This window comes from Paramacrobiotus metropolitanus, unplaced genomic scaffold (assembly GCF_019649055.1).
Source record: "Paramacrobiotus metropolitanus isolate TYO unplaced genomic scaffold, Prichtersi_v1.0 Parri_scaffold0000130, whole genome shotgun sequence".
Taxonomy (NCBI): Eukaryota; Metazoa; Tardigrada; class Eutardigrada; order Parachela; family Macrobiotidae; genus Paramacrobiotus; species Paramacrobiotus metropolitanus.
In genome coordinates, this window is record NW_026570350.1 from 254,209 (window position 1) to 276,074 (window position 21,866).

Sequence of the window (21,866 nt, forward strand, 5' to 3'; positions counted from 1 at the left end):
GAAATGTTTGTACTCGGTCATTTTTTACCGTTTTTTTTGCGCCGGTTTCCGGTTGCGTGGCCACTTGGGATTACCGAGAACCGAAACAAGTTGTCAAGCTCTCTTATTTGACTATTTGAGTACGGCAATCAATTTGCACAAACTTTTATAAAGCGTTTAAGTTTAAGAGTTGTTAAAAGAAATGATGCAGCTGTTGTAGGAACTTTGAACGCGCATTGTAAGAGGACGAGTATCATTAACGATTTTGGTTGTTTTTTCAATGTTTAAATGAGTGCTTTTTGTTAGTGGCAAGAGCACAAGCATTTTGTTATGTGTGGTGGCTGTTGCCTATAAAAATATTACTTTTATTACTCATAATCTGTACATATAGCGCCGATGGTAAAGATCACATCTTAATGTACTGATTAATATTCCCATTTCCAGATTACAATTGCGGCTAATCTCGGTTCGATGTCGCTCATCCATTGACAGTCATTTGAATCGTTGCATCACGGCAAAGTTAAGCATATATAAATGATAAATATATCACTATCAACTACTATCAATATCAAGTTATAAACCCAAAACTTACAGTAATAAACGCCTTCCAGTAATACCGGTTATTGTACTGTAAACGGCATCAAAATGTGTTGCGCAATTTAAGTAGCTGCTTCTTCAGTTCCACATGCATCCGCGCCACCATCTTCCGGTCAGTTTCGGTAAAACCTACAGCGTCTGTCGAGACCTTACCGATATCCGCTAGCGCTTCCTTGTACAATTTCGAGTTGTTTCTGAAAAGCGGAATTTGAATTAAACCGTAAAGAATATGCAAATTTTGAGCGTACATAAGCAAGACATCGGTTCATATACGCCAGATTCCGGTATCGCTCGTCTGTCCCCTTAATAAGCGCCGTGTAATACGGGATCGCCTGTAACGGTAACCGATTACACATGATTGATAAAAACGATTGTGAGTGTTGGCGACCTTTCCGGTGTAATTCAGCAGCATATTCAGTCCGCCAATAAGAAACTGCGTTTCGGCCTTGGATGTGGCGACATGGCAGGCTTTGCGAAAAGCGTGCTCGGCGTCGGTTGGCAACTTCATCACCTGCACCAAATATGGTAGTTCGGTTTAGTAATGATTTTTCAATCTCGCGCGTCGTCGGTTATTGGCTGACCATTTTGAAATATCCGTAAAAGATGTAGAAGTATTCATCCATGTACTGGCTGTTGGCGGCTGCTTGAAGTATGCTAAAGGAACTGGAATGTTCGGACGCCAAAAACAAGGAGGTACCCAGGGCTCCGTAGGTGGCATTGCGGCACGGAAGATCTACATGCGACCACGCCGTTATTAATAACACTGTAAACATATTATACACACGCGGCACGCCAATAGAAATCTAGCAAATATTTTACGGATATTTATGCTTTTCGCAGTCATAACGCTTTTGCTATATGACTTCGTAAAAGAAGCGCCCGCCACATGCCAGTCCTCGCATGATCAAATTCGTTGCTAGTAAATGCTTGCTAAAGCTGGTTGATAAGCAGCAGCGTGTATCGTATATTACAATGTCATAAGTAATGCATTCAAAACGTTTCGCATGCAAACCACATTAAAATACCTGCTTTTCCAAAGCTGTGCAACATATCGAAAATCAGTGCGGCTTGCGCAAAACGTTCTTTCCAGTAGAACACCACACCGGAGTTAAAGCGCGCCAGGTAGTGTTGTGGATACATGTGGATGATTTGTTGCAGGATAATTAGCGCCCGGTCATACGTTGCCGGATGTGAACGATGAAATCCGGATAACGCAAAGATCATCTGTCATAAACGAAATGTTTGATAAATAGGTTTCGTCTGTTGACGAACGAGCAAAGCCAGATTTCTGCGAAAAGCCCGTACCCAGAGCGTCGGATGCAATTCCAGTCGCACACCGCGCTGATGTATCACAGCGGCAGCGCACTGCGGTCCATTCGCTCTGCAAATTTAGATCCAACGGTTTCTGAATTTTAAATACAGTATGCTGAAAATGCAGGCAAAATTACCGCAAAGTCGTCAAAACCAGGCATTTGGTCAGGTATACATTGTTGGGAAACTGTCGTGCTAAAATGATAAAATCGTTGACCGCGCGGTTATTCATGCCAAACTTCCAGAACGTCCATCCCCGAATGCACAACAACTATCAACGCAGCGGTTTATTCGCATTTCAAAAACGAAGCCGGCTAAAAAAGCGTAAATACCCAATTTAGTCGGGTAGCCCATGGCAGTGCAGACGTTTTCAAAAACGCTGTCAGCGCCTAGAAAAAAGTCACTAGAGATATAAATTATGGATTTATTCAGCTGCTGCTCCTAAGGTACCGGCTTATTTTGGTGTAAAAGCAGGTAGCAGTAGCCGATGGCCGCCCAGCATAAACCGCTCTTCGGGTAGACTTCGCAGCATTTTTGAAAGTCGTTCAGTGCACTGGATGCTGCTCCGAGTTTCGCTCTGATGCAGGCTCTACAAAACACCGGCAAAGACGTCATCTTAATAAAATCTATCCAGTAAAGCAGTAACGTACCGAAAAAAGCGCGCTTCGTAGAACGTCGGTGCCAATTTAATAGCGGCCGTCAGATACACCACAGCCTTCTTGTGGTTCTTGCGCTGATAGAATACGCAGCGCGCCCACGCGTACCACAACTGCAAATGCGAAGAGTAATAACCGATTATTTATGAAATGTGTGTGCCGGATACGGCGCTTACCATACAGTTATTTGGATCAGATTTGATACACTGCTGGATCAAGGTAATCGGCAGAGGCTTCTGCTCCCAGTCGAATCCGCATTCGTACTTGATAAATGCTAACCATGCGGTGAACTATCAAAATTAACGAGAAAATTAACGGTTTTGTTTGTAGTAAATAATTATTATCAGTAAACAGCACGATAACATTGCTTTAAGTACTATGCTGGTAACGCAACGATCTTACTCGGAAGTCTCCATCCCATTTTTCCCGGCCGATCGTGCACATTTCGTACGCTGACTGATAGCGTCGCTGACGTACATGCATGAGAATCTGCAGGAAAACCAGTGTGCGCAAACTGCAATCGATCCCATCACGTTGAGGTACCGATACTTTCTACGAAACGTATATCGTTAAAAAACGTCGCAAACAGAGGAGTACATTTTGTGCCACCGTTGATTTCGAAGCTTGTTGGAGACAATTGCGGGATGAGGAAAAGTTCCCCCTGCTCCAGAATATCCGGGTTGCGATGACCAGAAGCTTCGGATCGCTAACCAGTTCCATGGGGTGACAGCTTTGCAGCTCGCAAAGCGCCTATGAAAATCGGTTAGAAACCAATCAGTTTGAAGGTACATCGTGAAATTTAACTAATATGAACGGAAATAATGAACCTGATCGATATCGCCCAGTAGCAACTGCACGCACACCCGACGTATTCGATTTTGTTGGGATTTCTCTGTTTCGAGGCATGAAATGTATGACCTTTAAAAACAGATCACATTGTGAGTGTTGGCTTGCAAGCAGTGTACCACTTAGTCTTAGAAAGTTATTCTGTTTCCGTCGGATACGAAACAACATGGGTGTAATAATTTTAATCAGTATGTTTTACAAAAGCCAACGTTCACATGATCCAGATGAACAATCCATTCCAGTCAGACCAAATTTTAGACCAAATCCCTTCCAGTTAGACCCAATTGCAACAAACTTAGATCAAATTTTCACATTATGGCCGCGTGCACGGGTAAACGCGGGTGTTGCCTGCGTGCATGGATGACCTTTTGGGACCGCACGGGTTTTGGCTGCGTGCACGGGATTCCTGCACGGGTCATTTATCTATTTTTAAATTTATTTATTTAAAACTTTTATTATTAATTATACTTTTTGGTATTCTTTTATTTCGCAATTTTCTGCATAATTACTGTGGAACTTGACTCACTTAAACAGTTAAACCATAATTTTTCAACAAAATACAGTTAGTAGTACCGCAGATTTTATTGTACACAGTAAATATTATGTTAATTGGTAATAGTTGTCAGTGCAGTGCTATGAAGTACTTGAAAGTCACAGTAAGAAAAATCGAAGACGGCAATTTCTGTAACATTCGCTACGGAAGAAGGGAAATAGTTTAGTTCTTTTAAGGAATTTGTGCTATTTAAAGACGAATATGAGCTATTTAAAGAGAAAAAAATGCCAGTAACTATTCCCAGAGTACGACACGAGAAAAACGAGTCAGAAAAGCGGTAGAAAGACCTGTTGTGACTGACCAGTGAATTAAACGTGAGAAAAACTACGTATAAAATCATGTTACCATCAAAATTCGAAAGACGTGAAGAAAGTTAAAAACTGCCAACATGTAAACGAAAAACACTGAAATTTGAAATACCGTGCACGGAGCCAGTACCCGTGTTTTGCATCTACCAAATTTTAATGGCACAACCGGCGAAAATTGTGCCCACAAAATAAACCGGTTTTCAGTCTTGCGCGCATAAAACCGGTTTTTCCGCCGGCTGCGCTGACTGAAGCACTGTGCCCACTGCCCACACGATAAACCAGTGTTTCAGTCTGCACGCATTAAACCGGTTTAGCCGCCGGCGGTGTTGCAACACATAAACCGGTTTTGCCGCCGGCTGTACTGCACGAAAAGACGTGCTGCGCCCACACTTTAAAGCCGTTTTTCTGTTTCACACCCAAACCGGTTTTCCTGCCAGCTGTGCTGCACTGCATGAGGCCAGGTGTGCTCGTTGTCAAAGAATGCTGAACGCTTATCTGACAGTTTCTCCGAAGCCACATGTACCGTAAATGATGCGCATTTTGTGGCATTTCTGGGTAAGTCTGATTACTACAGTGCCCAACCCAAGGCGCGTTGACCGATGGACTGATAACTGTACACTTGCGGAATGCAAACATACGGATACATTAACCAGCAGACAAGGAAGCATTTGCCACAGCGCGCGTTTTAATTCAATCAGTTCATGCAGATTCATCACGACGCGACGGCGCATGTACAGGATGCAGTAGCATACACTACACAGACTGTACACTGTTACACAGACTGTCACACAGACTAGTATACAGACTAGTAACACAGTACAACACGGAAATTATTAACATACACGACAATTATCGCATAGAACATAGACAAATTAAAAAAATTCTGCACCAACGCTACAGTTCTCCCTGGACAGTGAAGGCTTGGCCGTTTCCCAGTTCAGCGGTGATGGTGTACGCTTTCACCTTTCTGTGGGAAATCGGTTGCAGCAGCATCCGCAGAAACTCTTCCACAGACGGCGGTGTGGCAGTGCTGGGTTCGTTTCCAGGCACAGACGGTGGAGAAGACGGCCGCATGGATCCTCCAGCGGGACGGGACACGGTTTCTTCACCGGGAGCCATGACGAGTTACCGCAGCAACTGGGAAATGAAAATTCCAAAACAGCGAGTTTAAACCGAAGAGCCGCGCGTAAAATAATGAAAGAAAATTATCGAGCTGTGCCTTCGAAAATTGCAGACTGCCAATTTTAGCGAAGCCAGCCGATGCTAATCGTAGCGTGTGCAGTCGACGCTACGTCAGTCATTGCAAGGCGAATCAAACAGCCGCTACAGATTAAAGGCTGGATCTAAAACGATATTTTGCGTGTTGATTGGCGGACGCTCCCAACATCGCGCTCTACGTCAGCACTGACGCGCCCGTTTTTCACAGTAAGCATCTTGCACATCTCGAGCTGCAGATTCGGAAAAAGGATATGTCGTCATCATTCAGCAGCGCAAACAATTTATCGCCCGCCCAGTAGGTTGGCTGATCAAAATTTTAATGACGAAGCGGGCGTTTATTTTTTCACTGAACACAGTAGATAGTATCTAACTACAGTAATAAAACCGGTTTTGTGTCTGACGTTTCAGAGGCGTTTGCACAGTTGGAGATACATGCTGAACGGTCGTTACTTTAATGAAACAGAATGGCTCTGTAAGTGTACTATGTATCTGGCAGAAAGGGAATACTGTATTAAATTGTATCTACACGAACCGTAAATATAAGGCACCGTCTTCACGCTTTCCCAGTTTTCTCCAACATAATGCCTAAAATAACAGTAAAACGGCATTCCACCAGGAATTCCAGAAAAAATTACGAGTAAATCCGTTCTTACGAGAAAGACGTAGAACAAGGAATCGGGATATCCAAGCAGCATGGACGCTTCCGTCCACACATTCTGTGCTAGTGCGAACTGCCCCAACAAACGTGACTTAAAACTGTCCAGATATAATCGAAGTGCTAATTGGTCAAACTACCTTTTTTGCTCGATACAGCAGCATCGCCAGGGCGCGCATTATCCGATAGCGCAGCCACACCGTTTCGCTGGTTCCCGGTATAAGGCTAAGAGCCAGGACGAAATATGCTTCCGAACTGTAACGAGCAACCACCTGTGCATTATTTCCTTCGAGACTTTTTAGATACGTTTCCAAGATTCCTAAACTTCTTAAGGTTCTTACAGATTTTCGTGAGATTTCTTAAGTTTTTGCATTGTCCTATACCGTCGTATACCTGCTAAGAACTTTGAATACGTTCTCAGAGTGCACCTACCGGAAGTACTCTTTCTGTGCATGATAGTGAACGGCTAAAGCCAACGCACTTTGCGGACAATGTCCAAAATACGCCACTGTACTCTTAATATCGCGCAGACCCATCCTGATAAACAGATACCTTAGATGACGGCTGTTCTAAATCTAAATTACAACGCTTGTTTGATGCATACTGTTGCCATCCAGATGCCAAATACAGTAACCCACGTTGCCGCAGTGCCATTCCAATGTTCCGTTGGTCTAGTACATTCAAAGTAGTGGCGAGACCGAAATCCTTAGCGGCGACTGACGGACACGTACTGCCATAAATATAAAAGTGAAAACTACCGTGTAAAGAAGAACCGATCAGTGTACTAACGCTCACGTATCGACCAGTTCGGCTCGACGCAGATACGCCGCTGCTGAATGTGGGAAGTACTCCAGACTCTTCTGGACTGCGGTGTATGCCGCCACCCAGTTCCCTTCGTGAATTTGACGGTCAGTCATTTTTTGCAAGATGAAGCGATATTTTTGCCGCACGTCCACTGACTGGTTGGCCCACGCCGGGGACAGGGACCGCCGGCGCCGGGGGAGATTGCTGCGGCATCCGAGGTCGCTGCTCCGTGCGGTCGACAGTCGCCGACGGAGTTCGTGATAGTATGCTGATTGTTTGCGGGTTCTCTGAATGACATTAGCAGGAATAACGCCAGTTACTGGTGAATCGATATCCGTTGACTCGGTAGGATGACCTTTCGTATCGGTTTCTAGTATCTCCATCGGCCGCTCGTCACTTCGTGGATTTTTATTAAAAAGGTCCGGTATCGCTTCTTGAAGAAAATCAGGGCGTTGTTTTTTTATTTCTTTGCCACTGATTAATGAGTTACGTAAAGGTAACGCGCCAGTATCTGCTTTTGGGGTATCCGTACTACGACGGTTCTTAACGAGGTTCTTCTTAGCGGCAACACTTCGCTTTTCGATTCTGTCTCTTTTTCGACTCATGCTGGCTTGATCGGCGGTTCTGGAAAATTTAAAGTTGTTTCGCTAGTAAAAATAAATTCGAACATCTGGCGTACTGTTTGCGGGCGTTGACCAAGGTGCGTCGGTGTACCACTTCCACAAAATCCTCATTAAAAGCCATGGTGGCCGCAATACTCGCCACGCGTTGCCGACGCTGTTCTTCTTTTAACGCCTTCTTTACGGACAAACGACGCTCCGCAATGTCGGCACCATGTGGCGAAGTAACGGTTAATCGTGGTCCCGGAAATGCACCAGGTTCATCGTTGTTGCTCTCCTCCAGATACATCGTTACCGTCTTTTCCCGGGTATTGAGCGAAATACGTGGTACCGTTGGCTGTCTACTTAAACGAGAGCTTTCCTTTTTCTCGTTCACTGACATTCGGGTTTCGTAACCGGTATTATTTGCAAGTGGTTCCGGTGGCTGAAAAGGTTCGGTCTCTTCGGGATGATGGCCGTTCGGTACAACATTGGTAACCACTGCCGCGGGCGGTTGTTGTGGAGACGAAAAACGCGATTCACATAAATCAGTTGCGCTTGAAATTTCCGAAGTTCGGTTTCCTTGAATCTTCTTTATCTCAGTTACTTCCCGGGCGCTGGATTTTCGCTGGGTATTAGGGCTTGGTTCCATGCGGTCCAGTTGGATTTCCTCCAAAGATCCGCCTAATACAGCCTGCGGATCGTGTTCCAATAATTTCAGACTGTCGATCAAACCATCGTTTTCCCAAGCGTGTACAATCACTTTGGTGGCAGTCAGCGCTTTCAAGTCGGATGTCGACGTGTGCCGGGCGAACCGCTCATCCTCCAGGACCTCGTTCACTTTTTGGATGAAACTGTTGTTCACTTCATGTTTCTCACCGCCGACGGTGATTGTCGGTGTTGCGGGACGGAAACCATCCGGCGATTGAAAGCCCGGATGGGATTCCAGCAAGTAACGGATAATGTCGCTGGTGGACGGTGAGCGCTGCTCGAAATAGGGAACCGTGTCACCGACAGAAGGGAAAGGACCTGCCAACAAAAGAATTAGGTAATAGATTACCACCGTATTCTCACTAGTAGTGACGCCATTATACAAACGATATTAGTAACGACCCGTTACCTTCAGTAATGACTGGCGCCATTAGTAACAGCAGCGTTGCAATAAGTAATGATCGCGTTACCGTTTTCGATCTGTTGCCATAACGAGCAGGGGCAATATTCTGCTTTTTTCGTACCATGCAGCTAATGATAAGTATAAACCTGCTACCTTCATGTTTGCCAATGCCGGCAACAAATCGTTATTGTGTTACATTCTGCATGGCCTTAACGTGACCTTACTTCTTTGTCGGGCGCATTCATTTGCGCTTTCCCGGCTGCACAACGACTTATATCGAAGGTAGATCGAATCGCGCCGGTTTCCGCGCGCCGCGATACGGATGCGACGTCCCCAAAGTTGCAGATGAGAAACTGACGTTACTGGACGGATCTACAGAGACAATTTCACCACGTCCAACATGTGCTTGTGTTAGAAATGCAAATACCGTGGTCTACTTTACCCGCCATTTCCATGTTTTTCTTCTGATACCGCCCAACCGCAGCGGTGCATCACCCTGATGCCTGAGAGAACGCGAAGTTTTGAAACATCTCGCTGTTCGCGGCGTCGCGGTCTTCTGGAGATATTCTTCAATGCAGCGGAAGTTGTTCCTCGACCAGTACCGTGCCACATCACACGCACTCCTTCTACGTGATGAACGCTGCTTTCTTTCTGGCTTTGGACGTACTGGCTTTTCTGGTTTTGGACGTACTGGCTTTTCTGGCTTTTCTGGCTTTGGACGCTTTCTATGGGTGTTTCGAGTGTAATCTAGTCCGGGCGTGCGGTACTTATCAAACACTTGATGCCGTGAATTCTGCGGGACCGTCGTGAGCGGCCGCTCGATGTTACCCTCATCGCTATCAGCGGTCGTCCAATGTGGTAACAATCGCGAGGCAGTGATCCGGCTTAGGTCTTCGCGGAATAGCGTTTCTGGAGCCAGGAACCGTTTGTTGGCATATTGTGCGTTGTAGGTCCGGGTAATGGGATCCATAGCGTCTTTCGAATCATCGCGTCATATTCACCAGATCGATCGGTATATTTTGGGAATAGAATTACCTAAGTAAAGTTTGATGTGCCATACGAACAACTATAAACCCGTCGTGGTCGCAGTTCTGGTACCGGAATTATTAGTTTTCGGTAAATAGTTGCATGTTACCGTATTAATTGAACTGACACGACGCTCGAAAATCGATTTGATACTGTAATCATTTTGTAAGTGCCGTACGTATCTCAAGATTACAGAGCAGGTACTCTCTACGTTCTATGAACCTCTTAACGTAGCAAATACGTGTACGTACATACAGCGTTAAAGAGAATTATTAGCCGTTTTTTTCTTGACATACAGGCTTGCTTTGCATGGTAATGATGTGCTCTTACAGTTTTACTAATCAAATCAAAAATCTTATTTGTTTGCAAGTTTATTTCCTGCAGGAGAGCTGCGCCTCAGTTATCATGGTATACAAGTACAGTACAGTAAATTTTTGTTTCTTGTTGCAGTTGTACAAATTTTACATAACTCATGCCCTATCGCTAAGCAACAACGAGTTCGTCTCTAGCACGATTCCCGTTTGTTCGTGCTTGTTACCTATGTTATTCCCTTCCTGCGCACGTTGATGCATACGTAGCGTGTATAATTGTTAGTTACACCGTGTCGATGCGTGATCGTGATATCAGTCTTCACTCTTCGGATTGAGTATTTTAGAAACACCACGTTCGTCTTCGTAATTAGTATCCCGTATTTTTGCTATTACCAAACACCGGCGTTCACTGGCTTCTGAGTTACGAATTTGTGATCATTCTGCGCGTGCATTGTCACAATCGAAGTGGCTGAAGACGAAGTATGATTTCCTGTATGGAAACTGTTCCATTTTACGATGATCTGCGCCCATAGTGCACTCTTTTTACTTGAATTAGAACAGTTAATGATACTGGTGGATTTTCATTTAGTCAAGTGAAGTTTGAATATATAAGTGATTTGTGTACTTAATCATGGAAGCGTTTAAAGTTCTAACCAGAGTCAGGCCACTCTGTGAGCGTGATATGGATATGCACAATAAGGTACAGTATGACTGTTTACACTTTAGGGACAACTATTGGGTCCGTTCTGACCTTTAAATCATTTACACTAACTGATCGCAATTTTATAATCCAGATACAGATAGTACGTGTAATAATGAAAAGCGAGTTTCTAATGGGAAGCCTCGGTCCAATGCGTTACAAAATACGAGGCGTGCTTACGCTTATCATGCAAAATCGATTTTTATGTGAAATCATTCGCTTCGCATTATACGGTAAACGTAATGTACGTATATGCTGAATTTATATTACTGTACTTGATTGTATGAGTGAAACATGACTTTTGTGTGAGACACAACAGTGTGTTTCGTTTTGTGAACTGTGAGAGCGGTTGCAGAGCATTCTCACGGTGGATCAGCACAGCCACGAAGTACTTGTGCCGGGCTAATGGCAAGGATAGCGACCTGCGTCGATTTGCGTATGGCGGAGTTTATGATCCCCAGGAGACAGCGGCCAGCATCTTCACCGAGAGCATCGTGGATCTCCTTAAGGTACACCCAGGCTTCAAGAGAACTATCCGCTATCGTGTTGCGAGAAGATTGCGAACTGAGTTTTTCGTCCAGGGTGCTCTAAATGGACACGAGTAGTCGAGTATAACTGTGCCGTGTTCGCTTACAGCCAAACCGGAAGTTGTATGACCTGCACCATGCACGGATCGCAGGAGTTCGGGCGGATAAAGGTATGGAGGTTCGGTAAGCAAGTGCTAATTAGCCTTTACGTCTACCGTTTACCGTTAGACGAACTGGGCTAATAAATAGTAAAAGTACGGAAGTACTACGTCCTAATAATCCGCTAAACCTTTCGCTTTCGCGCACTCCAAAACACTTTCTACAGTATTTTACGTCATTCAATAGTGGAAATGATTTGTGTATTGATTGGGCTGGAAACGCGCAAAAACTTGCAGACGCATTTTCGCGAATTTAAAAGCAGGTGTCCCGATCTTCTTGGAACCTTGCCGGAAGAGATACGTTGTTAGAAAGATGAAACCTTTATATTTTATAGAATCCTTTATATTTGGAATTTAAAAACGTGTTTAGAACAAAAACAGATACCATAACTGGAGTCATGTACACGAACTTGTGCGGCTTGTGTACCAATTTTATGCTCTTTATATGCCTTGCTATTTTCGCAGAGTTCTTAAACTCTTAAGAAACCTGGACAACTTTTAATTTTGTTTATCTATGTAACATAGTAAGTAACCTTTGTCGTCCTGACTGTTGACTCTGACTGGTGAGAATTAGACTGCGCATCCAACTGATGATGTGACCTTTCATTGTAGTGCCATCGTTAGCTCTTTGGACAGACGGAACAGCAGCCCGACGGTTGCCGCTCTTTGGTGCCTGGAGATCTACACAGATAGATCTCTCTGATGTCAACAAAAATATCTAATTTCACTGTTGCACCGGCTCGTCAGATCTATCGAAGGTCCCATTTCCCAGTGGTATGGCGCTCGCTCGGTGCACTGATGTGGTTAGGAACCACCGCTAGTAATTGTTAACGTCGGTAATATGGAGCAAACGAAACACGTCACGTCGAAGCAGTACGAGTTAATACAAAGCCAAGTTTGCGCAGCTATGTAGTACGTACGTTATGTGAACAGGGCTGTATTTGGCATGTACTTTAAGTACATGACATGTACTTTAAGTATTGATATAATATCGTATCCGCAGCATAATCCGCTTTATTATTTTTCGTAGAACACAGAAGCAACCAAGCTAGTTCGATCAAAAACTTCAATACGGGATACGGACTTCTAACTAGTAACTGCACCCCATACTTCGATGTGATTCAGCATCTGTAAACTAAGCAGAGCATCTCATTACCCGGGTGAACTTGACGGCCTCCGATTCCTGCCCGTGGAAATTATGGCCGAGGTCTTCCAGTACCTGCGCACCGTTGACCGTCTGCGGGCGGTGTGCGCCGGTTGGAACTGCATCCTCACATCGGCCGCAGTACACACATCAGACTTTCATCTCAAAGGGATCTTCAGCTCGGCGATGCTTTCGCTTATCGTCCGGTGGCACGAACTATGTCCCGGATGTATGTGCGCATAACTGTCGCGGAAACCGCAATGTAGCCGTTATCTGCTCCCGCTCGAGGCACAAAAGAGATACCTTTGATTTACTATTTTTTAATCACTTCTTCCTGCGTGAGAGCATGCCGGGAGGAGCCGAACAGAAAGTGTTCTTGGATAATCTTGTACTGAAATAAGTTGCATGCTGCAGTATACCGTTTGACGACGATTACATTGCCGCTCTTCACAACGCCTTTGACTCGCTGGCGGCGATTTGTCACAACCTGACCGTGAAGAACTGCATGTTCCAGGCTACAACGTCTCACCCTGATGGCTGCGTACTGATGACGATACGAATTCCTTTCGGAAAAATGAGTCACGAACGGCGTCTCACTGTCACTGACTGGTGGGACATGATCGAGCAAAGCTTCCCGCTGTTGGACGATCAACAAAAGAATCGTCTCTCCGATGTTTTGAGTGGCCGCCAACGACTATATAATAATTTCTTTGTTTATAAAGACCTACGGAAGGTAATATCAGCCTAATACTTGTGGTAATGGGAAGAACGCTTGCAAGCCGTTGTAACTGATGCGCCGTACAGTATGTGGTGTACGTTTTGCGCTTTTGCAGATCCTACGTGGGCGCCAGCATGGGGATCCTCGGAAGAGTTGCATTGACTTGCAGCCGTTAAGTGATCAACTGGAGTCTTCCGATGTGAGCCAGCTGTCGCGAATGGTGCAGTATATGATGTACTGTCGCATAAACAAAACACATATCGACGTTGAGATGGCATGGCTCACTTTTTAATGCTTTCCCTCCTGTTAAACACTTTTATAGAAGAACTGCGCTTCCGGCGTCGGCAACGTGTTTCCTGTTTTCTTGGATTCCTCTGTTATGTAAACTTGATAGCGATATTCATACATGTATAATGTCCAAAATCATTTTTAGCATCTTTGTTCCCTTTGCTACGATAGGCAACGCTAACTGCTGGCATCAACAATGGTGCAGTATTTCCTTGATAATAACAACGTTACAAAACGTCAAGCAATACGACGTTCGCCTTCATTGAGACGCATGATTAGTTAACAACACTGTGCAGTGACAGGCGCTACTCAGCTAAAAGATTATCTTTGTAACTGAATAGACTGAATAGTCTTTTCAGAAAAGACGAGAAGCGAAGTTCGCGGCAGGACACTGATTTTCCTATGTGACATACGGTTACATACCGTAATGTTTTAAATTAAATTACAGGGACGCTACACCGCTTTTTTTGCATACGAGTAGCGGAACTGTGGAGACAGGGAGCGCAGGAGCTACTATTCACATACAGAGTCTGTATCACTAAGTAACAACGACAGCGTCTCCAGCAGAATTCTGCTAATACAATGTGTCGTTCCCTTCATGCGTACCTGAATGGATGCGTATCATGCGTACGCTGTACGTCCCACTATTTCGATGAACATTCGTAACACCAGTCTCGAGAATCATTCAAATTGAGAGGCATCGCGATATTCTACGTAATTAAAATGATCTTGTATTTCGGATTTTTGTTTCTACCAAAAATTAGTGTCTACTGCTTTCTGAAGCACGAAATTGTGATCATCGAGTGCGCACATTACGAGTATCTGAATACGTAATCTGATTTTCTATATAAAAATCGGTCCATTTTGCCATAATCTGCATCTCTAGAACACTACACTTTCATCACTTAATGAATCTATAAGTGGATTTGTAGATTTCAGTAAATTAATCAAAAATTTATAGTTTATAAGTGACTTGTGTGCTGGATCATGGAAGCGGTCAAAGTGATAACCAGGGTCAGGCCACTCAGTCAGCGTGACATGGACATGCACAACAAGGTACGATCCTGTACAGTTTTTTTAGGAAAAAAGAAAACTCCGCCGAACTTGTACACCGATCAATCAAAAACTGATCAAAAATTTTAAGAGTAAAACTGATAGTTTAATGGGAAGCTTCAGTAAAATATAGGGCATGCGTACAAGGGTGGTGCACTCATTATCCCCGCCCGTGTACACTGTCTGTGTAAAATTTGGTTTGTAACCCAAAGGTCATTCACTCGTTCCGCATTACGCAGTAATCGAGTATAACGGAGCCGTTTTTAATTGTCGTATGACTGTACTGGTAAAGCGTCCTTGTTGCATAAAACAATGTAATTATTAATTCGTTATGGAAACTGTGCATTACTTACAAGTTTACTGTTTGCAGAGCATCGTAACGGTGGATAAGAACAGCCGGGAAGTGCTGGTGGCCGGCGCTAATGGCAAGGATGGGGAGCTGCGGCGATTTGCTTATGACGGGGTGTACGGTCCCCAGGATACCACGGCCAGTATCTTTACCGAGAGCATCGTGGACCTCCTCGATGTACGCAGAGATTTTAATAAAATTCTCGATCCGTTGATGTGCATTGTGAATAGAAAAGATAGTAAATTGTGAGTTTTCGCTCAGGGCGCTTTGAATGGCTATAACTGCACCGTTTTCGCGTACGGCCAAACCGGCAGTGGCAAGACCTACACCATGCACGGGCAGGAACAGACGGGGGCGGAGGAAGGTATAGTGTTTCGGTAAACACGATATTAACTGATGACTTTCGGTTTATTTCTTGAACGGTTAAGAGACCTAAGAAGCCTACACGGGAAAATTAAAACTCAAAATTTAGTATTACTTGAATGACTGTGTTTTAATTTGTATTGTGCATGGAAGTGCTTCTCTGTTCTAGAACAGACTAACCCAGTCCTACATTGTACGACCTAAGGGTTAACGATTTAAAAAACCCTAGAAACCCCTTTTTGGAAAAATATTAGTTAATATTGGATAATATATTATTAATATTGGATAATATATTGGATTAATACATTAGTTAATATTAGTTAATATTGGAAAACTATCTTGGAAATTCTGAATATTTGAAGAGAAAATTTAGAACCGCCTAGGCTCTCAGTTAAATGTGTGACCTTTCGTTATAGTGCCATCGATTACATCTTCGGACAGATGGACCAGCAGGCAGACGGCTGCCGCTCCCTGGTGTACTGCAGTTTTCTGGAGATCTACATGGAGGAATTCCGTGACCTTCTGAAACCCGGCCACCATCCGCGAAGCACCCCGACAGCGGGAAATCCCGTTTATCATTGCATGAAGCTAAAGATCGGTCGCCGTATGTCGAAGGTCTGACCACGGCCACCGTGCAGAATGCCAAAGAGTGCCGTCATTATCTTAAGAAAGGTGTGAGTGGCAAACATTCTTTAATGGGTCGTCACTTATGTATGGTTTTGATTAGGGTTATGCGCGCGCCAACAAGCGGCGACGAAGATGAACACGGACAGTTCCCGGAGTCACGCCATCTTCACCATCACTGTGGAGGTCTCCCGGCTGGTGAATGGGGTCAGTCATATCACCATGGCTAAGGTGAATTTTGTGGATCTGGCGGGGAGCGAGCGGCAGGCCAAAGCCGGTATGTCTGTTCTTTACTGCAAACCCCATTTCTGCACTTCAGCTGAAATAATAAGCAAGGTTTCCAAGAGAACTGTCAGTTCCAAAATTTCATAGCGGTTTAATGAGATTAATGCGAACGAAGTGTCTTGGGCTTCCTGATTTCCTTTCATATTCGCTTTTTTACGTTGCCCACAGTTATTAATACTCGAACAATTTATGTTTCGTTTTCCTATGTGGCGCGTAGAGTAGATATGATCGTGCGATTTTCAATAAATTTAGGCCATTACGGCATATTGGCCCCTCAAGACGGCTTCCGAATTTCTGGTGGCGAATTTTTATTTTTCTGACTAATGTTTGCAGAACAACCTAGTTTGAAGTAGCAAAAACGAAAATGAAAATGAAACGAAATTGTACATTTTTTAAAACTTTCAACATAAACGCAGACACACACGGCGTTAATACATCAGGCGGTTTCACCTGTAACACGCGCTGACAGTTGTTGAATTTCGTTTGCTAAAAATTGCCAGCTTTTAAGGCCTTCGTAGAATTTCAGTAAAATCAGATGGAAAAGATATTTTCGCAGGAATACGGGGCAGTTGACGGTAACTCATACACATGTTTCTGGATTCTTGGATTAAAACGTTTTAAGCAATAAACACAGTGCGAATATACAGACTACATATACAGAAATATACAGAATATACAGAATAGGTATACAGAAAGTGCGCTGTAATTACAGACGCTATACGAGACCGGCAGAACGAAGCCATCCGCATCAACCTCTCGTTATCCACCCTGGGTCGCGTCATCCAAGCCCTAACCGACGGCAAGTCCACCCACATCCCCTACCGCGACTCCAAACTAACTCGCCTTCTGGAGACCTCCTTGGGCGGGAACGCCAAGACCGTCATGATCAGCTGTATCTCCCCGGTGGACGACAACCGCGAGGAGTCCCTTAGCACCCTCTCCTACGCCAGCCGCGCTAAAGCCATCCGTAACCAGCCGGTAGTTAACACCGATCCGCAGACCGCCCTCATCCGGCAGTATCTCGACCATATCCGCCGGTTGGAAAACCAGATCGCCCGCATCCCGGTGAATGATGAGGAGCGGCAGCGGGAGATTGCTGCGATTAAGGAGGAACATCACGAAGCGATGCGCCGGTTGGAGAAGGAGCAGGAGGCGACGCTGGAGCGGTTCGCGCGGCAGATGCGGGAGGCGAATGAGGAGGAGAAGCAGCGGTTGGTTCGGCAGAAGGAGGAGGAGCTGGATCGGATCTATAAGGAGGTGCTGCAGCGGGAGCGGGAGGAGTGGAAGCGGCTGGAGATGGAGAAGGTCGAGGAGCTGAAGCGAATGGAGGGGAAGCTGACGAAGGCGGCGGAGGAAGAGAAGCGGCGGATACAGATGGAGTTCGCGCAGGAGATGAAGCGGTTTAAAGTAGGAGAACGGCATACATAAAAAAACACATAGAGTTATATAACGAATTTAAATAACCTTTAACACATACGAATACTCAATACGATTTTGAAAAATATAAAACAAAATTAAAGGTTTAGTATAGGTAAATTTATTATGGACCATCCAATAAATAAAATAATTATACCATAAATATACGTAAAATAATTTACCGTTGTACTAGAATTTCGGCGTTCCTAGCGCCTTAAAAGCAAAACGAATAAAGCAACTGAAAAAAAGAAAAGCGCAGCTGCGTTTGTTGCCATTACCACCAGGCAATGGTATTATCTTCCCTTTTAGGAAGAAACTGAAGCAAATGTCCAATCGCAAAAGCTAGAACTGGAAGCACAGCAACGCCGGGATCTTGATATGTACAGAAAAACATTACAAGAGCAAACTGATCAGCAGCGCGATGATTCCATTGACCAAGCGAAGAACCATTTCGATAAAGAACTGCAAACCAAATTGGCCGAACTAGAGGAACGTCATAAAGGTCAAGTAGAAGAAATCAGATGCCAGTTAAAAGCGCAATACACCGCCGATCTGAAGAAGTATCAAGATGAAAAAGAGGCTCAGATACAACGCTTACACGAGGAAAATATTTCCAAGACACGCCAGCTTTTGGATGAACTGTTGAATAAACAAGAGAGAGAACTACAACGTTTGATGGAGAACCACGGGAAATTAAAAGAACGTTTAGAAAAAGAGCAAAACGTTAATTTCCAGAAAAGAATATCCAGCTTGGAGCAACAAAATAAACAAGAACATGCCGTTATGGAAAAGCGATATATTAAGCGGATTGAAGAGTTAAGAAAAGGTCATGAACGTGAAGTTGAAAACCTCCGCCTGGAATCAACTGATAATCAAGCTAAAGTTGTTAAAAAGCTGGAAATCTTGCATTTGAAGGAAATAACAGATTTAAGTAACGGCCACGTGGAGGAGGTTGAACGGTTAAAAAATGGGCATGTGCTGCAAATAGAAAGCATTTATCTGGAAAACGAGGCAAAACTCGCATCAGTAAAACGGTATTCAGCGGAAAATCTGCAGAAACTAGAAAACGAGCATCGAAACCGGATCGAACAAGCCAAAGACTTATTAACCAGAGAGTACGAGCGAAAGATCGAAACGCTGAACGCGGAACTGGAAGAGCAGCGAGTTCAAAATTCGAACCGCGAAACCGAATACACCAACGAAATCGCCGAATTGCGCTCGGATTATCAACAAGAAATCAGCGCACTGCAGCGCGCCAATAAAGATTGCAAACAACAGATCCTTCGCTTAGAAAGCGATTTGATTAAGCTGGAAAAAGAAAAGGTCAAGGGCAGTCAGCAATCCGTTCAGTGCGAGCAGTTACAGAAAGAACTGCAGACTAGTCAGGAGCTATTGGCCGATCAACGACAGAAGGTCGCCGAGATGGAAGACGAGATTCAGAAGCTGCGGGAAGAGCGGTATTTTGCGCTGGATGGTAAAGCGTTTGTGGAGCAGCAGATGCGGGAGTTGAATAAGGTGCGGACAATGGAAATACCGCGGGAAGGGAAGAACGGGATGCTGTCGGCGATGGAGAGTAGGAATCTGCGCACTCCGCATGGGCGGGTCCCTAGCGGGAACGGTGGGAGTGGGATGCTGCAGCTTTCGGTATCCGGAAGGAAACTAGCTGACAGAAGTCTTGTGTGTCACAGTAGGTAAACCATATCAATACAATAATTAATTAGAATACAGTAAGATTTAACCAAAATATACTAAAATATATGTGGCAAAAACCAAAATATATACCAAAAATATACTAAAATACATATGGACTAAAAAATATTTAACCGTAATGTAAGTAATCCTACGTATTTTATTTTAGTACATTTTTCTTTTTTTATTTAATTGTTTTGTAAATCAAATTCTGTTGTAGTGTGCACTTTGTGGTATTAGTATTTTGACGGCTATTGCGGTATTGCCTAATAAAGACGCTTATTTATTTTTAAACTGCATCCATGTATTTTTATTTTGATATTGTACGTGAACGTATTGTACATGATGAACGTATTGTACATGATGAACGTATTGTACATGATGAACGTATTGTACATAATAAACGAGTCTTAACTTTTCTTTTAGAGCATCCGCAGCTTCTGTTGATTCACCAAAGCCTGATCGTATAGCGGCGCCAAAACGACCAACAAGTGCTCGACGAGAAGCTCTAATCAGTAGGTAACTACGACTCACGGGAGAATCGTCAGTGCGTTATGAAATCATCACTGATATGTTATGCAGCTACATTTTGGTAACGATCATCTAGAAATTAACGGTTGATTTGTTAGAGGCGGTTGCCGGTATCAACGCGGAGTCCTTACTGCAAGCGGCGCACCACGAATACGAAGAGCAGCTGAACGAGTGCATCCAGCATATCCACGATAAGGAAACGGAGGTTCGAGTAATTTTCAATAATTAACCAGCATCTTGCTTGTAATGAATATTTTAATAATTTTAGATAGACTGCCTGCAAAATCGGCTGCATGAAGAATCTCGCCACACCCAGAAAGAACTCGATGGTATCCAGCATGAAAATTTAAAGCATCAGCAACTGGCGCAGCTGTACCGGCAGATTGTCAATACGGTGCTACCGCACCTTCCGGAATGTAACTACCGCAATCTCCATGATGTCGTGCAAGCGGCCACGTGGAACGATATTGCCGGGAAATGGCAGTTGCCCGCGGTGGAAGTGGCGGTTTCGGGGAGGTGCGATATTAGTCTGGATTTACGACCCGTGTCCCGACGGTCGGGACGAAGCAGTTCGTTGGTGCGACAGACAGCGCATGGTAAGTGAAAAGCGTTCTCTCGATATTTACCGATCCGTTTCTTGGTGAGTGAAAAGCGTTTTCTTGATATTGAAAGAAACCGTTCCGTTGTGAGTAAACAGCGTTTTCTCTACATTTAACAAAACCGCTTCATTGCTGCTACAAAATGTACGGTGCCGCTTTTGTAAGTTATCCATCCACCTGAACATACATATGGATACTTGAAGTATCCATATGCAAGCATCAATTTTAAACCAGCGTTTAACTTTGTATTAAACATTATGTTGAACCTTATGTCTAATACGAAGTAAAACGCTGGTTTAAAATTGATGGCAATAAAGTGATTCCGTCGAATGACAGCATAGCGCATGGATGAACGATTTTATGTTCAAAACCAACTTATGTACCGCAGCGTACTTGCAGCTCTAGTCTAGATGTAAGAAAAACGGTTTTATATGCGGTTTTATATGAGTTGTACGACGGTTTTATCGTTAACCGGTTTGTTAATTAGTCAAATGGCCTGACGATTAACTGGAGACAGTTTTGTGTCCTGAATTGTAGGTGGGCTAGGTACTTAATCATTTTTACTGCGCGCAGGTGATCTGGACGAGGAAGTTGTAACAGGACGCGGTAGTGCCTTTGAGTTTGATCCGTGTCCCAGTGTACAGTTGCCGCGGCCGTTAAGCTGTCGGCGCAGGATATCCGTGGCCCGCACACCGGTTCGGGGATACATGCAGCCCTTACGGTCCATGATAATTGAATAAGGCAGTGCAAGTTACGTAAATATCAGTAGAAACCTGGATCTTTTTATACGTTTATGCCGATCAAATGGCTGTCTTTGTTGTATCATACTCTATTACATTACCTGTAATTGGAACGCATTCGATGACTGGAATGGCTAAATTGTTAATTGCAGTGTAAACATGTGGTGAAGGTGTCGAATCTCGATAACTGGTGCTTGTAGCGAATTTCATGCTAGAATGTTGGACAGAAATAAAGGTGAATCAGCTAGTCCTTCCGTGGTTAAAAAATGTACTAGTATGTAATAACAGCGTGCGATATAAACACATCAAGCGTGCGTATAATCGCCACCACCGCGGTGCGGAACAGCAAAGCGTTTGTTTGCGCCGTATGCGTTTAACCGAAGGGTCTATACTTTTTTTCGCCTATGTAAAAATTGTGCATTGTAGAGTACATACCAGAAGATCAAGGCAGTCCGTTTCCAACCACTTTATGCTGTTTCATGCTAAGTTCACAGGACTTTGCCATATGACACGATCCTGTGTTTTAAGCATAAACAACCAGAATATCCACAACGGACTGAAGCAGTACGGTCAGATAAATGGCAGATCTCAGAGTACTGATTACTAGTACGTCCACTGATTAGTTTAAGGATGAATATTGTAATGACCCTAACCATGCAAGCCCAACAGAAAGCACCGTTTAGAGTACAGATTATGAATTGTATC

General features: G+C 44.1%; 2 protein-coding genes and 1 long non-coding RNA gene across 8 annotated transcripts; 2 read left to right on the forward strand and 1 right to left on the reverse strand.

Moving 5' to 3' along the window:
- Positions 1 to 725: 725 nt before the first annotated feature.
- Positions 726 to 9,940, reverse strand: LOC129598840 (uncharacterized). Its single transcript, XM_055496920.1, has 23 exons — positions 9,083 to 9,940; positions 8,865 to 9,012; positions 7,607 to 8,555; positions 6,919 to 7,551; positions 6,728 to 6,853; positions 6,556 to 6,660; positions 6,264 to 6,378; positions 6,122 to 6,199; positions 6,001 to 6,053; positions 3,371 to 3,461; positions 3,141 to 3,293; positions 2,946 to 3,032; positions 2,720 to 2,833; positions 2,538 to 2,656; positions 2,338 to 2,476; positions 2,220 to 2,276; positions 2,025 to 2,158; positions 1,882 to 1,957; positions 1,602 to 1,800; positions 1,158 to 1,309; positions 965 to 1,087; positions 825 to 908; positions 726 to 770 (listed from the first exon to the last, which is right to left on the reverse strand). The coding sequence occupies exons 1-23, from the start codon at positions 9,608 to 9,610 to the stop codon at positions 726 to 728; spliced, it is 4,308 nt and encodes a 1,435-aa protein (XP_055352895.1). The 5' UTR covers positions 9,611 to 9,940.
- Positions 9,941 to 10,237: 297 nt separating this feature from the next.
- On the forward strand, positions 10,238 to 13,820 carry LOC129598828 (uncharacterized). Of its 6 annotated transcripts, none has more exons than XR_008691809.1 (6): positions 10,238 to 10,677; positions 11,033 to 11,186; positions 11,259 to 11,387; positions 11,975 to 12,274; positions 12,393 to 13,239; positions 13,340 to 13,820. It is a non-coding gene; the product is annotated as an uncharacterized LOC129598828 (long non-coding RNA). The 6 variants fall into 6 exon arrangements; XR_008691807.1 differs by having other exon boundaries at positions 11,259 to 11,374; XR_008691811.1 differs by having other exon boundaries at positions 11,259 to 11,374; positions 11,975 to 12,235.
- Positions 13,821 to 14,126: 306 nt separating this feature from the next.
- On the forward strand, positions 14,127 to 21,392 carry LOC129598841 (osmotic avoidance abnormal protein 3-like). The gene is made up of 12 exons (XM_055496921.1): positions 14,127 to 14,568; positions 14,936 to 15,091; positions 15,176 to 15,291; positions 15,694 to 15,892; positions 15,946 to 15,949; positions 16,005 to 16,178; positions 16,899 to 17,593; positions 17,912 to 19,293; positions 19,718 to 19,806; positions 19,921 to 20,027; positions 20,091 to 20,418; positions 20,995 to 21,392. The coding sequence occupies exons 1-12, from the start codon at positions 14,500 to 14,502 to the stop codon at positions 21,159 to 21,161; spliced, it is 3,486 nt and encodes a 1,161-aa protein (XP_055352896.1). The 5' UTR covers positions 14,127 to 14,499; the 3' UTR covers positions 21,162 to 21,392.
- The last annotated feature ends 474 nt before the right edge of the window (positions 21,393 to 21,866 follow it).